This window comes from Salvelinus alpinus, chromosome 25, assembly GCF_045679555.1.
Source record: "Salvelinus alpinus chromosome 25, SLU_Salpinus.1, whole genome shotgun sequence".
NCBI classification, from domain to species: Eukaryota; Metazoa; Chordata; class Actinopteri; order Salmoniformes; family Salmonidae; genus Salvelinus; species Salvelinus alpinus.
Genome location: NC_092110.1, coordinates 41,559,432 through 41,578,708, shown reverse-complemented (window position 1 = coordinate 41,578,708; position 19,277 = coordinate 41,559,432). Strand labels below are relative to the sequence as shown.

The 19,277-nt window shown below is 44.6% G+C and overlaps 1 protein-coding gene across 3 annotated transcripts in view; it reads right to left on the bottom strand.

The window, feature by feature from the left end:
- Nucleotides 1–5,700: 5,700 nt before the first annotated feature.
- Nucleotides 5,701–19,277, bottom strand: part of nin (ninein (GSK3B interacting protein)) — an 85,133-nt gene continuing 71,556 nt past the window's right edge. For 2 of the 3 annotated variants that reach the window (XM_071366802.1, XM_071366805.1), the window contains 12 exons: nucleotides 18,551–18,649; nucleotides 18,305–18,374; nucleotides 17,716–17,904; nucleotides 17,283–17,399; nucleotides 16,813–16,926; nucleotides 16,323–16,469; nucleotides 15,308–15,487; nucleotides 14,908–15,057; nucleotides 14,517–14,594; nucleotides 13,754–13,861; nucleotides 6,909–7,025; nucleotides 5,701–6,631 (listed from right to left, as the gene is read on the bottom strand). In XM_071366802.1, the coding sequence (XP_071222903.1) occupies nucleotides 6,416–6,631; nucleotides 6,909–7,025; nucleotides 13,754–13,861; nucleotides 14,517–14,594; nucleotides 14,908–15,057; nucleotides 15,308–15,487; nucleotides 16,323–16,469; nucleotides 16,813–16,926; nucleotides 17,283–17,399; nucleotides 17,716–17,904; nucleotides 18,305–18,374; nucleotides 18,551–18,649 (1,585 nt within the window). In that variant the 3' untranslated portion in view covers nucleotides 5,701–6,415. Of the gene's footprint in view, nucleotides 6,632–6,908; nucleotides 7,026–7,936; nucleotides 9,362–13,753; nucleotides 13,862–14,516; nucleotides 14,595–14,907; nucleotides 15,058–15,307; nucleotides 15,488–16,322; nucleotides 16,470–16,812; nucleotides 16,927–17,282; nucleotides 17,400–17,715; nucleotides 17,905–18,304; nucleotides 18,375–18,550; nucleotides 18,650–19,277 lie in introns of those variants that run through there. The other variant, XM_071366803.1, reaches the window with a different exon arrangement.

The window sequence follows — 19,277 nt, the reverse complement described above, 5'->3', positions numbered from 1 at the left end:
TTGATGTTAATGGACAAAAATGTGCTTTACTTTCTAAAACAAGGACATTTCTAAGTGACTCAACTTTTGAACGGTAGTGTGTATATATAAGTATGTGGAAACCCCTTCAAATTAGTGGATTAGGCTACAGGTGTATAATTGCTGACAGGTGTATAAATCAAGCACACAGCCAAGCAATCATCATAGACAAACATTGGCAGTAGAATGGCTTTACTGAAGAGTTTAGTGACATTCAACATGGCACCGTCATAGCCGGCACCGTCAAGTCAGTTCGTCACATTTCTGCACTGCTAGAGCTGCCCCGGTCAACTGTAAGTGTTGTCATTGTGAAGTGGAAATGTCTAGGAGCAACAACGGCTCAGCCGCGAAGTGGTAGGCCACACAAGCTCTCAGAACAGGACCACCGAGTGCTGAAGCGCATAAAAATCGTCTGTCCTCGGTTGCAACAAACACTACAGAGTTCCAAACTGCCTCTGGAAGCAACGTCAGCACAACTGTTTATCGATAAACAGCACAACTGTTTATCGGGAGCTTCATGAAATGGGTTTCCATGGCCGAGCAAGCCTAAGATCACCATAAGCAATGCCAAGCGTCAGCTGGAGTGGTGTAAAGCTCGCCGCCATTGGACTTTGGAGCAGTGGAAACACGTTCTCTGGAGTGATGAATCGCACTTCACCATCTGGCAGTCCGACGGACGCATCTGGATTTGGCAGATGCCAGGAGAATGCTACCTGCCACAATGCATAGTGTCAACTGTAAAGTTTGGTGGATGAGGTCTGGGGCTGGCCTGGTCTGGGGCTGTTTTTCATGGTTCGGGCTAGGCCCCTTAATTCCAGTTAAGGGAAATCGTAACGCTACAGCATACAATGACATTCTAGATGATTCTGTGCTTCTTACTTTGTTGCAACAGTTTGGGAAAGGCCATTTCTTGTTTCAGCATGACAATGCCCCCGTGTACAAAGTGAGGTCCATACAGAAATGGTTTTTCGAGATTGGTGTGGAAAAAATTGACTGGCCTGCACAGAGCCCTGACCTCAACCTGCATCGAACACCTTTGGGATGAATTGGAACGCCGACTGCGAGCCAAGTCTAATCGACCCAACATCAGTGCCCGACCTCACTAATGCTCTTGTGGCTGAATGGAAGCAAGTCCCCGCAGCAATATTCCAACATCTAGTGGAAAGCCTTCCCAGAAGAGTGGAGGCTGTTATAGCAGCAAAGGGGGGACCAACTCCATATTAATACCCATGATTGTACCAGAAATAATTGTAAAGTTAAAAATATATGTTAAGGATTCCACAATCAGAGGAGCAGAAATGTGCAGAAAGAAAGGATCGATCAAATCAGACCCAGTGGAGTTTCTTTTACATCAATCTTAAGCAGGGCGTATAGTATAGCACATCAGTAGAAAGTTGTTGAAATGAAAACAAAGATTCACTAGAAGTTGAAAAGTTGATTTAACTTCCATCAAGCCAACTGGAGGCTGTGAGAGGGGCAGGCAGTCGACTGGCTGTGACCAGGGTCAGTTAAACCACAATTTCTTTCAAATAAAAAACCTGGCGAGATAAAACGCTGATTAAAAGCGTCACTTCTCATTTTTTCTCAGTGATGATGCCAGAGTTTGGCACAGCTTGCTTTGGCAGGGAAGGCAGAGGAATGTCCACGCTTCAGTACTTTAACGTTTTTCCAAAATATTGACCAATCACCAGCAATCTGAGATAGAACTTAGAAAGTAGCTAGATTTCTAGATTTAGATTTCTAGATTCAGATTTCTAGATTTAGATTTCTAGATTCAGATTTCTAGATTTAGATTTCCAGATTTAGATTTCTAGATTTAGATTTCTTGATTGAGGAAGTGCACAACTTGCTTTGGCAGGGAAGGCAGAGGAATGTCCACGCTTCAGTGCATTAGATTCTAGATGTAGATTTCTAGATGGATCTTTCTAGATGGATCTTTCTAGATTCCGATTTCTAGATTTAGATTTCTAGATTCCGATTTCTAGATTCCGATTTCTAGATTTAGATTTCTAGATTCAGATTTCTAGATTTAGATTTCTAGATTCAGATTTCTTGATTGAGGAAGTGCATCTATTTCTCAATAGCCTGAAAAACTGCCACTCAGTTACAGAGTCAGTTTTTCTTGGGGGGGATAAGGCTGAAAAAATTGTATTTTGGCTTATGGCCCCATCTATAACCAATATCTGACATTTTTGGGGGGATAGTGATATTTAGAGAACATGATGTCACAAGCATTGATTTCACATATGTTGGAATGATGATGTTGGAATCAGCAATGTCAATATCCTTATCCGGGAAAGAGCCCTTTAGCCAAGTATCTGTTATTGCAGCAGTCTAAATACCCTTTATTCCATTCACATAAGTAGTATGTGTTGTCCTTCATATACAATTTAGTACATAACTTTGGACACAATATTTCCCTTTCAGTCTGTTACATAAACTGGTAACACGAACAACCAAATGTAACAAAACATACACAGTTTATTTAATTTACAAAGTGGTTTGTATACATGATTATACCATTTATTGTGCATTTAAATACACATATTAAACCCTCTTTATCCAGTTCTAATAACTGAAAAGCGTCAGTATTGATTCCCAGTGTTGAACAGGGAGCTTAAAATATTGACTGATCTCTCAGACAACCACTTGTACCAGGGTTGGGATCAATTCCATTTCAATTCCAATTAATTCAGGAAGTACACTGACATTCCAATTCTCTTCAATGCTTTTCAATTAGGAAAATGTGGAATTTGGAATTTGGTTTACTACTTCCTGAATTGTTTGGAATTGAAATGGAATTGACCCCAACCCGTGAAGTGCACTTCAGTCTCCGGAATGTTCTCTGGTACAGCGGTTTAGGGTCATGGTAAAAAAAAAACGTTGATCTTCAGTGACAACTTTTGTGGTCAACTTTGTGCTCCGGGTCTGTATGACAGTAGGGTAGAGGTCACCATAGACAGTAGTCTTGGGGGTTGGGTATGACAGTAGGGTAGAGGTCACCATAGACAGTAGTCTTGGTGGTATGACAGTAGGGTAGAGGTCACCATAGACAGTAGTCTTGGTGGTTGGGTATGACAGTAGGATAGAGGTCACCGTAGACAGTAGTCTTGGTGGTATGACAGTAGGGTAGAGGTCACCGTAGACAGTAGTCTGGTGGTTGGGTATGACAGTAGGATAGAGGTCACCGTAGACAGTAGTCTTGGTGGTTGGGTATGACAGTAGTGTAGAGGTCACCATAGACAGTAGTCTTGGTGGTTGGGTATGACAGTAGGATAGAGCTCACCGTAGACAGTAGTCTTGGTGGTTGGGTATGACAGTAGGGTAGAGGTCACCATAGACAGTAGTCTTGGTGGTTGGGTATGACAGTAGGATAGAGGTCACCGTAGACAGTAGTCTGGTGGTTGGGTATAACAGTAGGGTAGAGGTCACCATAGACAGTAGTCTTGGTGGTTGGGTATGACAGTAGGATAGAGGTCACCATAGACAGTAGTCTTGGTGGTTGGGTATGACAGTAGGGTAGAGGTCACCATAGACAGTAGTCTTGGTGGTTGGGTATGACAGTAGGGTAGAGGTCACCATAGACAGTAGTCTGGTGGTTGGGTATGACAGTAGGGTAGAGGTCACCATAGACAGTAGTCTTGGTGGTTGGGTATGACAGTAGGATAGAGGTCACCGTAGACAGTAGTCTGGTGGTTGGGTATAACAGTAGGGTAGAGGTCACCGTAGACAGTAGTCTGGTGGTTGGGTATGACAGTAGGGTAGAGGTCACCATAGACAGTAGTCTTGGTGGTTGGGTATGACAGTAGGGTAGAGGTCACCATAGACAGTAGTCTTGGTGGTTGGGTATGACAGTAGGATAGAGGTCACCGTAGACAGTAGTCTTGGTGGTTGGGTATGACAGTAGGATAGAGGTCACCGTAGACAGTAGTCTGGTGGTTGGGTATGACAGTAGGGTAGAGGTCACCGTAGACAGTAGTCTTGGTGGTTGGGTATGACAGTAGGATAGAGGTCACCGTAGACAGTAGTCTTGGTGGTTGGGTATGACAGTAGGATAGAGATCACCGTAGACAGTAGTCGTGGTGGTTGGGTATGACAGTAGGGTAGAGGTCACCGTAGACAGTAGTCTTGGTGGTTGGGTATGACAGTAGGATAGAGGTCACCGTAGACAGTAGTCTGGTGGTTGGGTATAACAGTAGGGTAGAGGTCACCATAGACAGTAGTCTTGGTGGTATGACAGTAGGGTAGAGGTCACCATAGACAGTAGTCTTGATGGTTGGGTATGACAGTAGGGTAGAGGTCACCATAGACAGTAGTCTTGGGGGTTGGGTATGACAGTAGGGTAGAGGTCACCATAGACAGTAGTCTTGGTGGTATGACAGTAGGATAGAGGTCACCATAGACAGTAGTCTTGGGGGTTGGGTATGACAGTAGGGTAGAGGTCACCATAGACAGTAGTCTTGGTGGTATGACAGTAGGGTAGAGGTCACCATAGACAGTAGTCTTGATGGTTGGGTATGACAGTAGGGTAGAGGTCACCATAGACAGTAGTCTTGGTGGTATGACAGTAGGGGAGAGGTCACCATAGACAGTAGTCTTGGGGGTTGGGTATGACAGTAGGGTAGATGTCACCATAGACAGTAGTCTTGGTGGTATGACAGTAGGATAGAGGTCACCGTAGACAGTAGTCTGGTGGTTGGGTATGACAGTAGGGTAGAGGTCACCATAGACAGTAGTCTTGGTGGTATGACAGTAGGGTAGAGGTCACCATAGACAGTAGTCTTGGTGGTATGACAGTAGGGGAAAGGTCACCATAGACAGTAGTCTTGGTGGTATGACAGTAGGGTAGATGTCACCATAGACAGTAGTCTTGGTGGTATGACAGTAGGATAGAGGTCACCGTAGACAGTAGTCTGGTGGTTGGGTATGACAGTAGGGTAGAGGTCACCATAGACAGTAGTCTTGGTGGTTGGGTATGACAGTAGGGTAGAGGTCACCGTAGACAGTAGTCTGGTGGTTGGGTATGACAGTAGGGTAGAGGTCACCATAGACAGTAGTCTTGGTGGTTGGGTATGACAGTAGGGTAGAGGTCACCATAGACAGTAGTCTTGGTGGTTGGGTATGACAGTAGGGTAGAGGTCACCATAGACAGTAGTCTTGGTGGTATGACAGTAGGGTAGAGGTCACCATAGACAGTAGTCTTGGTGGTTGGGTATGACAGTAGGGTAGAGGTCACCATAGACAGTAGTCTTGGTGGTATGACAGTAGGGTAGAGGTCACCATAGACAGTAGTCTTGGTGGTATGACAGTAGGGTAGAGGTCACCATAGACAGTAGTCTTGGTGGTTGGGTATGTCAGTAGGGTAGAGGTCACCATAGACAGTAGTCTTGGTGGTATGACAGTAGGGGAGAGGTCACCATAGACAGTAGTCTTGGTGGTATGACAGTAGGGTAGATGTCACCATAGACAGTAGTATTGGTGGTATGACAGTAGGATAGAGGTCACCGTAGACAGTAGTCTGGTGGTTGGGTATGACAGTAGGGTAGAGGTCACCATAGACAGTAGTCTTGGTGGTATGACAGTAGGGTAGAGGTCACCATAGACAGTAGTCTTGGTGGTTGGGTATGACAGTAGGGTAGAGGTCACCATAGACAGTAGTCTTGGTGGTTGGGTATGACAGTAGGGTAGAGGTCACCATAGACAGTAGTCTTGGTGGTTGGGTATGACAGTACGGTAGAGGTCACCATAGACAGTAGTCTTGGTGGTATGACAGTAGGGTAGAGGTCACCATAGACAGTAGTCTTGGTGGTATGACAGTAGGGTAGAGGTCACCATAGACAGTAGTCTTGGTGGTATGACAGTAGGGTAGAGGTCACCATAGACAGTAGTCTTGGAGGTATGACAGTAGGGTAGAGGTCACCATAGACAGTAGTGTTGGTGGTATGACAGTAGGGTAGAGGTCACCATAGACAGTAGTCTTGGTGGTATGACAGTAGGGTAAGAGGACTGAGGGTTAAGGGGCTCAGGTGGAATGTTAATGTAACACTCGAGTTCCATGGTCAGTCCAGCTACTGGGGTCAGGGGTCAAAGTGTAGTATTAGATCCATGTTCCGTCCAGCTACTGGGGTCAGGGGTCAAAGTGTAGTATTAGATCCATGTTCCGTCCAGCTACTAGGGTCAGGGGTCAAAGTGTAGTATTAGATCCATGTTCCGTCCAGCTACTGGGGTCAGGGGTCAAAGTGTAGTATTAGTTCCATGTTCCGTCCAGCTACTGTGGTCAGGGGTCAAAGTGTAGTATTAGATCCATGTTCCGTCCAGGTACTGGGGTCAGGGGTCAAAGTGTAGTATTAGATCCATGTTCAGTCCAGCTACTGGGGTCAGGGGTCAAAGCGTAGTATTAAGAACAGGTAAAATGGTAGGGCATTGTGGGTAGGGGTGAGGGACTCAGGTCTCTGACTATCTTGTTGAGGCTGGAGATCTTCTGTTCCAGGAGATAGTTCTTCTTCTCTGCTACTTTCTGTCTCCGCTCGGTCATCTCCAAGGCTTTCAGCAGCTGGGCGTTCTCCACGTACAGGTCCTTGATCAACGAATCAGCTTTACCGTTCTTGTGGAGCTAGAGACATAACAGAGAGGGAACGTGAACAATCTCACCTTGGTACTGTATATATATATAGTATATATATATATAGTATATACCTTTCAATACAATTCTTTCCTTTGTCATTGTCCAAGAGACGTGTGCTTGCTGTTAGAAACCTTCACCAGTAAAACTAATACTTACAGCAAACTGATTAACATAGAAATACGACAGTTGAGAAACTGGAAACCTATTTTGATATTACAGCTGAATGTCAACATCAAAAGAAAAAATACAGCGATAACAAGTGTACCTGATCTTTGAGTTGGCAGACCTTCTCTTTGAGCAGCAACTTGACATTATGCAGAGACAGCTCTATCTCCTTCATACGTTCCTCCATCTTCATCATCATCATCATCGCCCTCTCATTCTGGTGATGGAGAAGAGGTAATACAGATGAGGACAGGGTATTATGCTCCGATGTTAGAGAATGTAGAAAATGATCTGTGGCCTTAAATCACTTGTGTCATTTACAGCAACTTGCTTGATATCATTTAGTTCTGCCCCATGTTTAGGGTGTAACCATCTTTATGTATCATCTGGCATGTTAAAAAGGAAAGAAAAATAAATAAATACACGGTTTAATTAATTAGGAAATCATTTTAAAAACACTATATGTCTGGCTGTATAAACTGCAACATACTCATAGCTGCTTAATATACTGTAAAAACTCATAGCTGCGTAATATACTATAAAAACTCATAGCTGCGTAATATACTGTAAATACTCATAGCTGCGTAATATACTATAAAAACTCATAGCTGCGTAATATACTATAAAAACTCATAGCTGCGTAATATACTATAAAAACTCATAGCTGCGTAATATACTATAAAAACTCATAGCTGCGTAATATACTGTAAATACTCATAGCTGCGTAATATACTATAAAAACTCATAGCTGCGTAATATACTATAAAAACTCATAGCTGCGTAATATACTATAAAAACTCATAGCTGCGTAATATACTATAAAAACTCATAGCTGCGTAATATACTATAAAAACTCATAGCTGCGTAATATACTATAAAAACTCATAGCTGCGTAATATACTGTAAATACTCATAGCTGCGTAATATACTGCAACATACTCATAGCTGCGTAATATACTGCAACATACTCATAGCTGCGTAAAATGCTGTAAATACTCAAAATGATTGTGTTCTATGTGGTAATCTATTCTTACAATAGCAAAGATGTGTCAAGATACCATCTGAGAGAGGATACCATCAGAGCCTGTGGTATATAACACCAAGGAAGATGGCCATTGAACACAAAAACCCATGAAACTAGATGCTTTATTATGTCTTGATTCTCTCCGGTTGAAATACATTGTACTGCATTTATGACAAAGTGACATCACAGCTAGATAAATAGATAAAAAAAAAAAAACGAATATATAAATATAAAATTATTTGATCCAGAAACTTAAATTACAATCTACAAAACAACCATAAACATAAAAAGTCAAACACACACAGTGCAATAGAGAATAAAATGTTGACTTCTAAAAACCCTGAGACTTATCAGAGCTTCTACAGTAAACAGGAACTGCAACATTAACATAATAAAACTGAAGGAAGAACAGGAATCAAAACAATTGCATAATTATAATGAAAATGTTTCCCATTTGTTTACTATCAAATTATTGTTGAGTTCAATACTGTTGGTAACTAACTGGTACCGTTTAAAAATTAAAAATAAACAGTTGTGAGAGGTGAGTATGTCAACCAACTACAGGTTATTGAAATCCTTTTGTGACAAAGATGGGGCGGCAGGTAGCCTAGTGGAACCGGAAGGTTGCAAGATCGAATCCCCGAGCTGACAAGGTAAAAATCTGTCGTTCTGCCCCTGAACAAGGCAGTTAACCCACTGTTTCCTAGGCCGTCATTGAAAATAAGAATTTGTTCTTAACTGACTTGCCTAGTTAAATAAAGGTAAAATAAAAATAAATAAATAAAATAAAAACAAAAACACTATCAGTTGATATTGATGCTTTTGGGTTAAGTGCAAAAAAATATCAATATGCAGATCATCTTGAAAAATATGTCCAATAATACATTCTGTTGAAACTAGGAATCTACTGCAAATCGGAGTATATTTCATGGATCTTTAACGATAGTAGGTCGTTATAGTTCACCTACTGTTACAGAGCTCAAGTTGTTTCAGAAAGCCCTTTGATTTGAGGAAAATAACAAAGGGACTACCCTGTTTTACGCTGGTACACTCCCACCTAGTGGCAGCATACCATCGTTACACATTCATGCCCTTATGATTAAACTAGTTCTAACATTCCATTCCAATCACTGTTCATCTCCTATAAGGATAGAAGGTACCTTAACACTCAGAGTGCTTCAAGCATAAGTGGGGCAGGGGGGGAAGAGTTCAGGGGACAGGGAATGGAGACTTGGAGGATTGGGTGGGACTGGGGTTAGTTGATGTGAGACGGACAGACAGAGAGAAAGGTTTGGAGGACTGGGGGGGCACAGGTGAAGAGGACTGCAGAATAATTCAGGGAAGGGAGTGGAGTCTTGGAGGATAGAGGCAGGATTTGGGGTTAGGTGAGTCAGGCAAGGGGAAAAAGGTTTGGAGGACTGGGGGAACATGATGTTAGAAGCTGCCAAGTTGCTTGCTGTCAGTCAGAGTCCACCAATCCTCCGGTAGCTGTCTGCATGAGCGGCCCTCTGTTCTGGCAATGCAGCACCCTGGAGAGAGAAGGCAAGTACACTTCACCAGGGCTCACCCCTCCATCCAGGCCTCTAATACATGAAGCTTCTAAAGGCAGGGCTATGCAATTAGCACAGCTTTGAATAGTCACCTCTGTCTGGGACAACTGAAGGACTCAGGGCTAAATAGTTAGTTGACTAGACTATAGCAAAACGAACTAAAATTGGTAGATGGCATACAATTATGCCATTTACAGTGTAGCAAAAGGACGAACCACCTCAAAATGTTAGAGAGGCCATGACAGAGACAAGACCTACTGCTATTCAGAGGGAGGATGGTTCTGCTTCATTAAACAGGAGACACATGAACAGTCCAGTGTCAACACCTACCTTCACCCCACCCAGACAACCTTCACTCCACCCAGACTACCTTCACTCCACCCAGACTACCTTCACTCCACCCAGACTATAATCACCCCCTACCTTCACTCCACCCAGACTATAATCACCACCTACCTTCACTCCACCCAGACTATAATCACTCCACCCAGACTATAATCACCACCTACCTTCACTCCACCCAGACTATAATCACCACCTACCTTCACTCCACCCAGACTATTATCACCACCTACCTTCACTCCCACCAGACTATAATCACTCCACCCAGACTATAATCACCACCTACCTTCACTCCACCCAGACTATAATCACTCCACCCAGACTATAATCACCACCTACCTTCACTCCACCCAGACTATAATCACCACCTACCTTCACTCCACCCAGACTATTATCACCACCTACCTTCACTCCCACCAGACTATAATCACTCCACCCAGACTATAATCACCACCTACCTTCACTCCACCCAGACTATAATCACTCCACCCAGACTATAATCACCACCTACCTTCACTCCACCCAGACTATAATCACCACCTACCTTCACTCCACCCAGACTATAATCACCACCTACCTTCACTCCACCCAGACTATAATCACTCCACCCAGACTATAATCACCACCTACCTTCACTCCACCCAGACTATAATCACCACCTACCTTCACTCCACCCAGACTATAATCACCACCTACCTTCACTCCACCCAGACTATAATCACCACCTACCTTCACTCCACCCAGACTATAATCACCACCTACCTTCACTACACCCAGACTATTATCACCACCTACCTTCACTCCCACCAGACTATAATCACTCCACCCAGACTATAATCACCACCTACCTTCACTCCACCCAGACTACCTTCACTCCACCCAGACTATAATCACCACCTACCTTCACTCCACCCAGACTATAATCACCACCTACCTTGACTCCACCCAGACTATAATCACCACCTACCTTCACTCCACCCAGACTACCTTCACTACACCCAGACTACCTTCACTACACCCAGACTACCTTCACTCCACCCAGACTATAATCACCACCTACCTTCACTCCACCCAGACTATAATCACCACCTACCTTCACTACACCCAGACTATAATCACCACCTACCTTCACTCCACCCAGACTATAATCACCACCTACCTTCACTCCACCCAGACTATAATCACTCCACCCAGACTATAATCACTCCACCCAGACTACAATCATTACACCCAGACTATAATCACCACCTACCTTCACTCCACCCAGACTATAATCACTCCACCCAGACTACAATCACTCCACCCAGACTATAATCACCACCTACCTTCACTCCACCCAGACTATAATCACCCCACCCAGACTATAATCACCACCTACCTTCACTCCACACAGACTATAATCACCACCTACCTTCACTCCACCCAGACTATAATCACTCCACCCAGACTATAATCACCACCTACCTTCACTCCACCCAGACTATAATCACCACCTACCTTCACTCCACCCAGACTATAATCACTCCACCCAGACTATAATCACCCCACCAGACTATAATCACCACCTACCTTCACTCCACCCAGACTATAATCACCCCACCCAGACTATAATCACCCCACCCAGACTATAATCACTCCACCCAGACTATAATCACTCCACCCAAACTATAATCACTCCACCCAGACTATAATCACCACCTACCTTCACTCCACCCAGACTATAATCACTCCACCCAGACTATAATCACCACCTACCTTCACTCCACCCAGACTATAATCACCCCACCCAGACTATAATCACTCCACCCAGACTATAATCACCACCTACCTTCACTCCACCCAAACTATAATCACTCCACCCAGACTATAATCACCACCTACCTTCACTCCACCCAGACTATAATCACCACCTACCTTCACTCCACCCAGACTATAATCACTCCACCCAGACTATAATCACCACCTACCTTCACTCCACACAGACTATGATCACCCCACACCACCCCACACTATGACCACCCCACACTATGACCACCCCACACCATCCCAGACTATGACCACCCCACACCATCCCAGACTATGATCACCCCACACTATGATCACCCCACACCATCCCAGACTATGATCACCCCACACTATGATCACCCCACACCATCCCAGACTATGATCACCCCACACCATCCCAGACTATGATCACCCCACACCATCCTAGACTATGATCACCCCACACCATCCCACACTATGATCACCCCACACCATCCCAGACTATGATCACCCCACACCATCCCACACTATGATCACCCCACACCATCCCAGACTATGATCACCCCACACTATGATCACCCCACACCATCCCAGACTATGATCACCCCACACCATCCCAGACTATGATCACCCCACACTATGATCACCCCACACCATCCCACACTATGATCACCCCACACCATCCCAGACTATGATCACCCCACACTATGATCACCCCACACCATCCCAGACTATGATCACCCCACACCATCCCAGACTATGATCACCCCACACTATGATCACCCCACACCATCCCAGACTATGATCACCCCACACCATCCCAGACTATGATCACCCCACACTATGATCACCCCACACCATCCCAGACTATGATCACCCCACACCATCCCAGACTATGATCACCCCACACCATCCCAGACTATGATCACCCCACACCATCCCAGACTATGATCACCCCACACTATGATCACCCCACACCATCCCAGACTATGATCACCCCACACCATCCCAGACTATGATCACCCCACACTATGACCACCCCACACCATCCCAGACTATGATCACCCCACACCATCCCAGACTATGATCACCCCACACCATCCCAGACTATGATCACCCCACACCATCCCAGACTATGATCACCCCACACCATCCCAGACTATGATCACCATATCAGAGCTCTACATCAAAGAACACCGCACCCAAAAACCACTAAAACACCAAACCCAGAAGGTGAACACACACACACACACACACACACACACACACACACACACACACACACACACACACACACACACACACACACACACACACACACACACACACACACACACACACTAAAACACCTAACCCAGAAGGTGAACGCACACACACACACACTAAAACACCAAACCCAGAAGGTGAACGCACACGCACACGCACACACACACACTAAAACACCAAACCCAGAAGGTGAACGCACAAACACACACACTAAAACACCAAACCCAGAAGGTGAACGCACACACACACACACGTGAGAACATGAAGCTGGTAAGGACAAACCAGGACAAAATGTTCCAGCTACAGAAACCTAACCAAACCCAGAGCGCAAATAAAATATTGAATGGCATGGTAGATTATAAAATATATTTATATTCCTCAACTGTTATAGTGGTAGATTATAAAATATATTTATATTCCTCAACTGTTATAGTGGTAGATTATAAAATATATTTATATTCCCCAACTGTTATAGTGGTAGATTATAAAATATATTTATATTCCCCAACTGTTATAGTGGTAGAATAGAAAATATATTTATATTCCTCAACTGTTATAGTGGTAGAATATAAAAGCCACATAATTTGTCACTTCTCTTATCAAATATTTATATTTATATTCCCCAAAGTGAAAATGGAGAGATATTTTGTTTGTGATTCAGGTCCCATCAGAGTGTAATCAAGGTGTTTGTGATTCAGGTCCCATCAGAGTGTAATCAAGGTGTTTGTGATTCAGGTCCCATCAGAGTGTAATCGAGGCAAATCAGAAGGGCCAGGTATTCCCATAATCAACTGTAAAGTGTGAATGAGCTGCTGAACACTGTGAGAGTGATGATACTGTATACTAAGTGCTAGATTGTAGATCACCAGATATGCCAACATGCATATTGATTCAAAGAGCAGGAAGGGCATATAGAATTAGGATTCAGTTATAGTTAAGAGGCATGATTAGCCTGCTACAGGATGTGATGTGTAGCCCTGATCTCTCTCTTTCTCCTACCTGTATGTTCTCTGGGTTGAGGTCGTCCCTGCGGTGCTGCTCTCTCCGCTCACCAGGCATCCTGCGAGGGGATGTGGGCAGCAGACCAACCAGCTGGACTTGTAGAGTCTGGAGACACCAGACAGACAGACAGTCAGGAGAGAGATGAGAAAGACAGACAGGAGAGAGATGAGAAAGACAGACAGGAGAGAGATGAGAAAGACAGACAGGAGAGAGACACAGAGAAAGACAGACAGGAGAGAGACACAGAGAAAGAAGAGAGACCGAAAGAGAGAAGTAGACACAGGGAGAGTAGAGAGAGTAGAGAGAGAAGGGACATACTGTAGGGTGGGAGGGAGAGAGATTAGATAGATGAAGGTTATGTCAAAGGGACATGAGTGTGAGGACAGGAGGAGCCAGTCCAACTGTTGCCAGTCCAACTGTTGCCAGTCCAACTGTTGCCAGGCCAACTGTTGCCAGGCCAACTGTTGCCAGTCCAACTGTTGCCAGGCCAACTGTTGCCAGTCCAACTGTTGCCAGTCCAACTGTTGCCAGGCCAACTGTTGCCAGTCCAACTGTTGCCAGCCCAACTGTTGCCAGCCCAAATGTGTTTCTGGAAAACTGCCGGTGTTATATGAAAACAAACTAGTTTTATAGAAAAATGACAGAAGAAGAAAAGGAGACATTAAAAGGGAGTCCAGGTGTTTGACAGGGAAAGGCAGACGCAGTGAGATTAGATGAGAGGAGCACATGTGGGGGGGAAGTTAGGGAAAGGTAGCCGTGCCTGTAGCTGGGTCTGTTGGGTCTTCAGACCCTCGTTCTCCTGACGAAGACTCTCCAGCTCTCTCTGGACCTCACACACCTGACAACCACCACACAAGGCCATCAGAAAAGGAAAGCCACATACTTTTTGACAATGGGTTTGTTATGTAAGAACTGCTTCAGAGATACATGTTACTTGTGAATGGTAGGTGGGAAGTAAGCATTGTTGTGAGTTTTGTTTTCCATCTTTTCGACATTAGGTTTATCCAATTAATAATCAAGGAAAATTTGCTATCAATAAAAAAAATGCATGTACTGTATGAAATGTCTGAATTTAAATAAAACGTGAAAAACTATCAAGAAATCATAACAGTATACATAGATATAAATAACAGATCCTCCTGTTAGATGACCTTGTTCTGAGCAGAGAGTAGCTCCTGATGCATCCCGTCCAGCTCTCTCTTCAGAGCAGTCTTCTCCTGTTCTACAGTCTTCACCACGCTGGCCTGGCTCTGCTGTTTCTGCTGCTTCACGGTTAAGATGGCTGCCTCCAGCTGACGCGTCTAAGGAAAGACAAAACAGGGTTTCAAAAAGGTATTCAAATGCAGGGTGTATGGTTCTTAAAAATCTCTAGAACGTAAAAGGGACGGTTTCCTGGACACACATTAAGCCTTAGTCCTTGACTGAAATCCATGCTCAACTCAGAATCTCCATTAAAAGCTCTGTGTCTGGGGAAAATACTGGCCCCTTAGACCTTGAGACATCAAGACCAATTTGATTATGTCTGTATTTTATTTGTCTCTGTAATGTCACCTTGTCCCTGCTGCGGTGGAGGTCGTCCTTGATGTTGTGGAGTTCCATGGTCAGCCTCTCGTTCTCCTGCCTCAGCAGTTGCTGTTCCTGTTCCACCAGCCTGGCCAGCTCGTCCTGGTACAGCTTCTTATGCTGGCTCTGGTAGCCGCTGGAGTGCAGGGCCATCTCCAGAACCTGGTTCTGATTCAGGAAACAATAACCAGGCTGAGCATTCTACACCCCTTAGAAATAACTACATTTTTATTTAACCAATACATCTCATTGAGGTCAAGACACCTGGACTGGATAATTACCAGAAAGGACAAAGCACCTCAGACCACAGCAAATTCCCTAGATCGAGTAATTGTATTTTTTTATGCCCTAGTCATTTCATTTGGTGATACTAATTGACATTAAAAGGTCACTAGACGATAAATATAGGTGCCAATGTGGATAGTTGAATCACCCGCAGGTCTATCCGGCTTGTATATATAATCAATCAAAAATGTAGCTGAGCTGGCCTCCTGGTTTGGGTAAGGTGGATTGCTACAGGGTGTCTGGTTAAGGACGAGGTGTACATAACTTTAAAACAAATTATGTCCCCACACCAACCAATCAACCTCCCACCCAGCCAACAAACCAATTACCCACCTAAACAACCAACCAATCAACCACCCACCCAGCCAACAGACCAATTACCCACCTAAACAACCAACCAATCAACCACCCACCCACCCAACGAACCAATTACCCACCTAAAACAACCAACCAGCCAACCACCCACCCAGCCAACAAACCAATTACCCACCTAAACAACCAACCAATCAACCACCCACCCACCCAACGAACCAATTACCCACCTAAACAACCAACCAATCAACCACCCACCCAGCCAACAAACCAATTACCCACCTAAACAACCAACCAATCAACCACCCACCCACCCAACGAACCAATTACCCACCTAAACAACCAACCAATCAACCAACCACCCAGCCAACCAAACGATCAGCGTGTCGTCAAAAGAAGGCCTTACCTTATCGTTGGCATTCTGCAGCTGTTTGTGCAGTGACATCACTTCCTGTTTGAGGGCGTCCTTCTCCTGCTGTGACACGCGGAGGTCTGACTTGAGACGGGCGCTCTGGAGGTTGACAGACTGGAGACTTTCATCCAACACGTGAGTCTGAAAGAGGAGGAGAATACTTTGGTCAAGAATAGAGTTGCAAAATGTAGGTACCTTTCCTTAGATTCCCCAGTATTATGCCCCCCCCCCCCTCCCCACGCCAAAAAAATACTTTTACATAATTCTAACAAATCAGAATGAATTCGAAAAAACTTTATTGTCCACGTGACGCAATGTTGAAATTTGTCTTTGGGTTTGACACACATAGAACAGACATTCTAAACGATGACAACTTAGAATGAAAGCGGCAACACGTTGAACTATAGACTATAGCAGTGTCATAAGCGGTTGACAGTAAACAAGGTAGGGTCAAAGGTTGCGTGACTGAACATAGCATCCTTACCCTCTCCTGAGACTTGGCAAGCTGATTGCGTAATCCCTGGGTTTGTTTCTCCAAAGCCTTGTGTTCCTGCAGGAGGAGGGAGAGCTGGCACTCCACAGCCCCCATCTTAGCCACCTACAGATGGACACAGGGACGAGGAGTGTGGTAAAGTATGTACCGTATCGCCAGTTTGAACATACTTAAAATACTACACACACGTCTCACATTGCATTCAAACCGTGCCTTCATATTCCTCTCCTTAACTTTCTATCTTAATAAAATACTAACTCTTTCCGGCTGAGGGCAGGTGTTACCTAACACACACACACACACACACACACACACACACACACACACACACACACACACACACACACACACACACACACACACACACACACACACACACACACACACACACACACACACACACAGCTAGTAAGTTCTATGGACATTCAAACACCCATGATGTTTGTCTGCTCATGTCTCACCTTATCGCGGAGGGTGTTGATTTGTAGCACCAGCTGGGCCTTGTCCTCCTCTGGTAGTACAGTCCCTTCCACAGCGTTGGTCAGCTCCGCCTCCAGGGCAGACGCACACACTGCCATCTGACACAGGAGAACAAGTCGTTAGTTAACCAAATAGGAATCCAATACTTTTTCCTCAATATGTCCTTCCTCTATTTCTCCTATCTGCTTTCCTCGCTTCCTACTCAAAACGCATCGGAGAAGAAGACCAGAGAGCAGGGACCTTTCCTCGTCTCCTACTCAAAACGCATCGGAGAAGAAGGCCAGAGAGCAGGGACCTTGAATCTTCTTGTACAATGCCTTTTGAGGAAGAGGCGAGGAGCGAAGAGCAAGGAATCAAACAAAGACACATTTTGAAAGAGCTCAAAAAGCCTCAAAATGGACTACGACAGTTTACCGTGGTCCTGTTATCCTCAGGTACAAAGTGTTGCTGATCTCTGACAGCCTCCTGTCTCTCACTCTGTCTGAGCAGTTCCCCCAGCTGCTGGCTCAACCCCTCCACTCCTGCTGCATTCTGGGCGTTCTTCTCCGACAGCAGCCCGTTCTCATCCTCCAGCTGCTGACTGCGGAGACGCAGCTCAGAGATCTATAAGGGGGGAAATGCAGATTTAGGTTATGCTTATTACAGTACAGAATACACCTTACCGAGGTGAAAGGTCAGGACTTGTTTTCTCGTGTGGGTGCTTCTAATGGATGTCGTTGTGCTGGTTTACTTCCATCAGAAACGGTACCCTAGATTACCTTGACCAGGCCGGGTGCCAAAAGTAGTGCACTATATAGGGAATAGGGCGCCATGTCTGACACAGACAGAGATATTAGATTAGCTCTTCATTGCTTATGGCTCTACTACATGTCTTTCTTGAAATCAAGCTACATAGGCTTTAGTAACAGCTGTCTTGTTGCAATGCACAGGGTGGACATACAGCCACATATAGAGGAGAACCAAGTTATAGGGTCAAATTTGAGTTGGTTTACTCCAGTCTTACCTGTCTCTTGAAACTCTCTGCTTTCTTTTGTGCAGATATCTTCTCCTTCCTGAAATGCTCCAGTTTCAAGCTAAAGTAGGGGAGAGGGAAATGTCAATTCATATGACCCAATGACATGAAACCTACACCATACAGTAATTGCCACGGGAAATCTCAGGAAATGTTTGTGGGGTGAGGGCGGACCAACATTTCTGGGACCGGGGCTGAATATGCTTCAATATTGTATATTGGCATGATGTTTCTTACAGCGTCTCTTCCCGGGTCTCTCTCAGGTCCTCTTCCTTCAGCACGGAGATCTTGTGTCTGAGTAAGAGGTTCTCCTCTGCTAAACGACCCGCCTCATTCCTACAGCCAACAAGAAGAAACCACATCAGCCAAACAGAAGACCTCAGTCTCTATGCTAGCTGATTTGATAAAAACAAACTATTTAAGACTTTGTTAAAATGTTGTTAACGCAGAGTCAATGAAGTATATAAAGTCAACTGAAGCATTAATTGAGGTGTTTAAAAGCAGAAAACATCAAGGATAGACGTGCTCTAATAGTCCACAAACAACATGGCACCAAGGACAGGACAGGACAGTTTTCACAAAGGGTGTTGTATAGGAACAGGGTGGGATTGTACAGTGGCATGGCCACAACATGGCCTGTTATTATAGCTGTTGCTTCACATGCAACTTTCTGAACTAGAAAACATGAATTACAAGAGAATTGACGTCACAGATCTACTTCAGAACATAGACGTCACAGCAATGCTACAGGAAGTTACATTAATAAGCCAATGACAGCACTACATCTAGTGCCACGGGAAGTTGCGTTAGCCAATGACAGCACTACATCTAGTGCCACCGGAAGTTGCATTAGCCAATGACAGCACTACATCTAGTGCCACAGGAAGTTGCATTAGCCAATGACAGCACTACTTCTGGTGCTAGAGGAAGTTGCATTAATAAGCCAAGCACAATATTGCAGCAG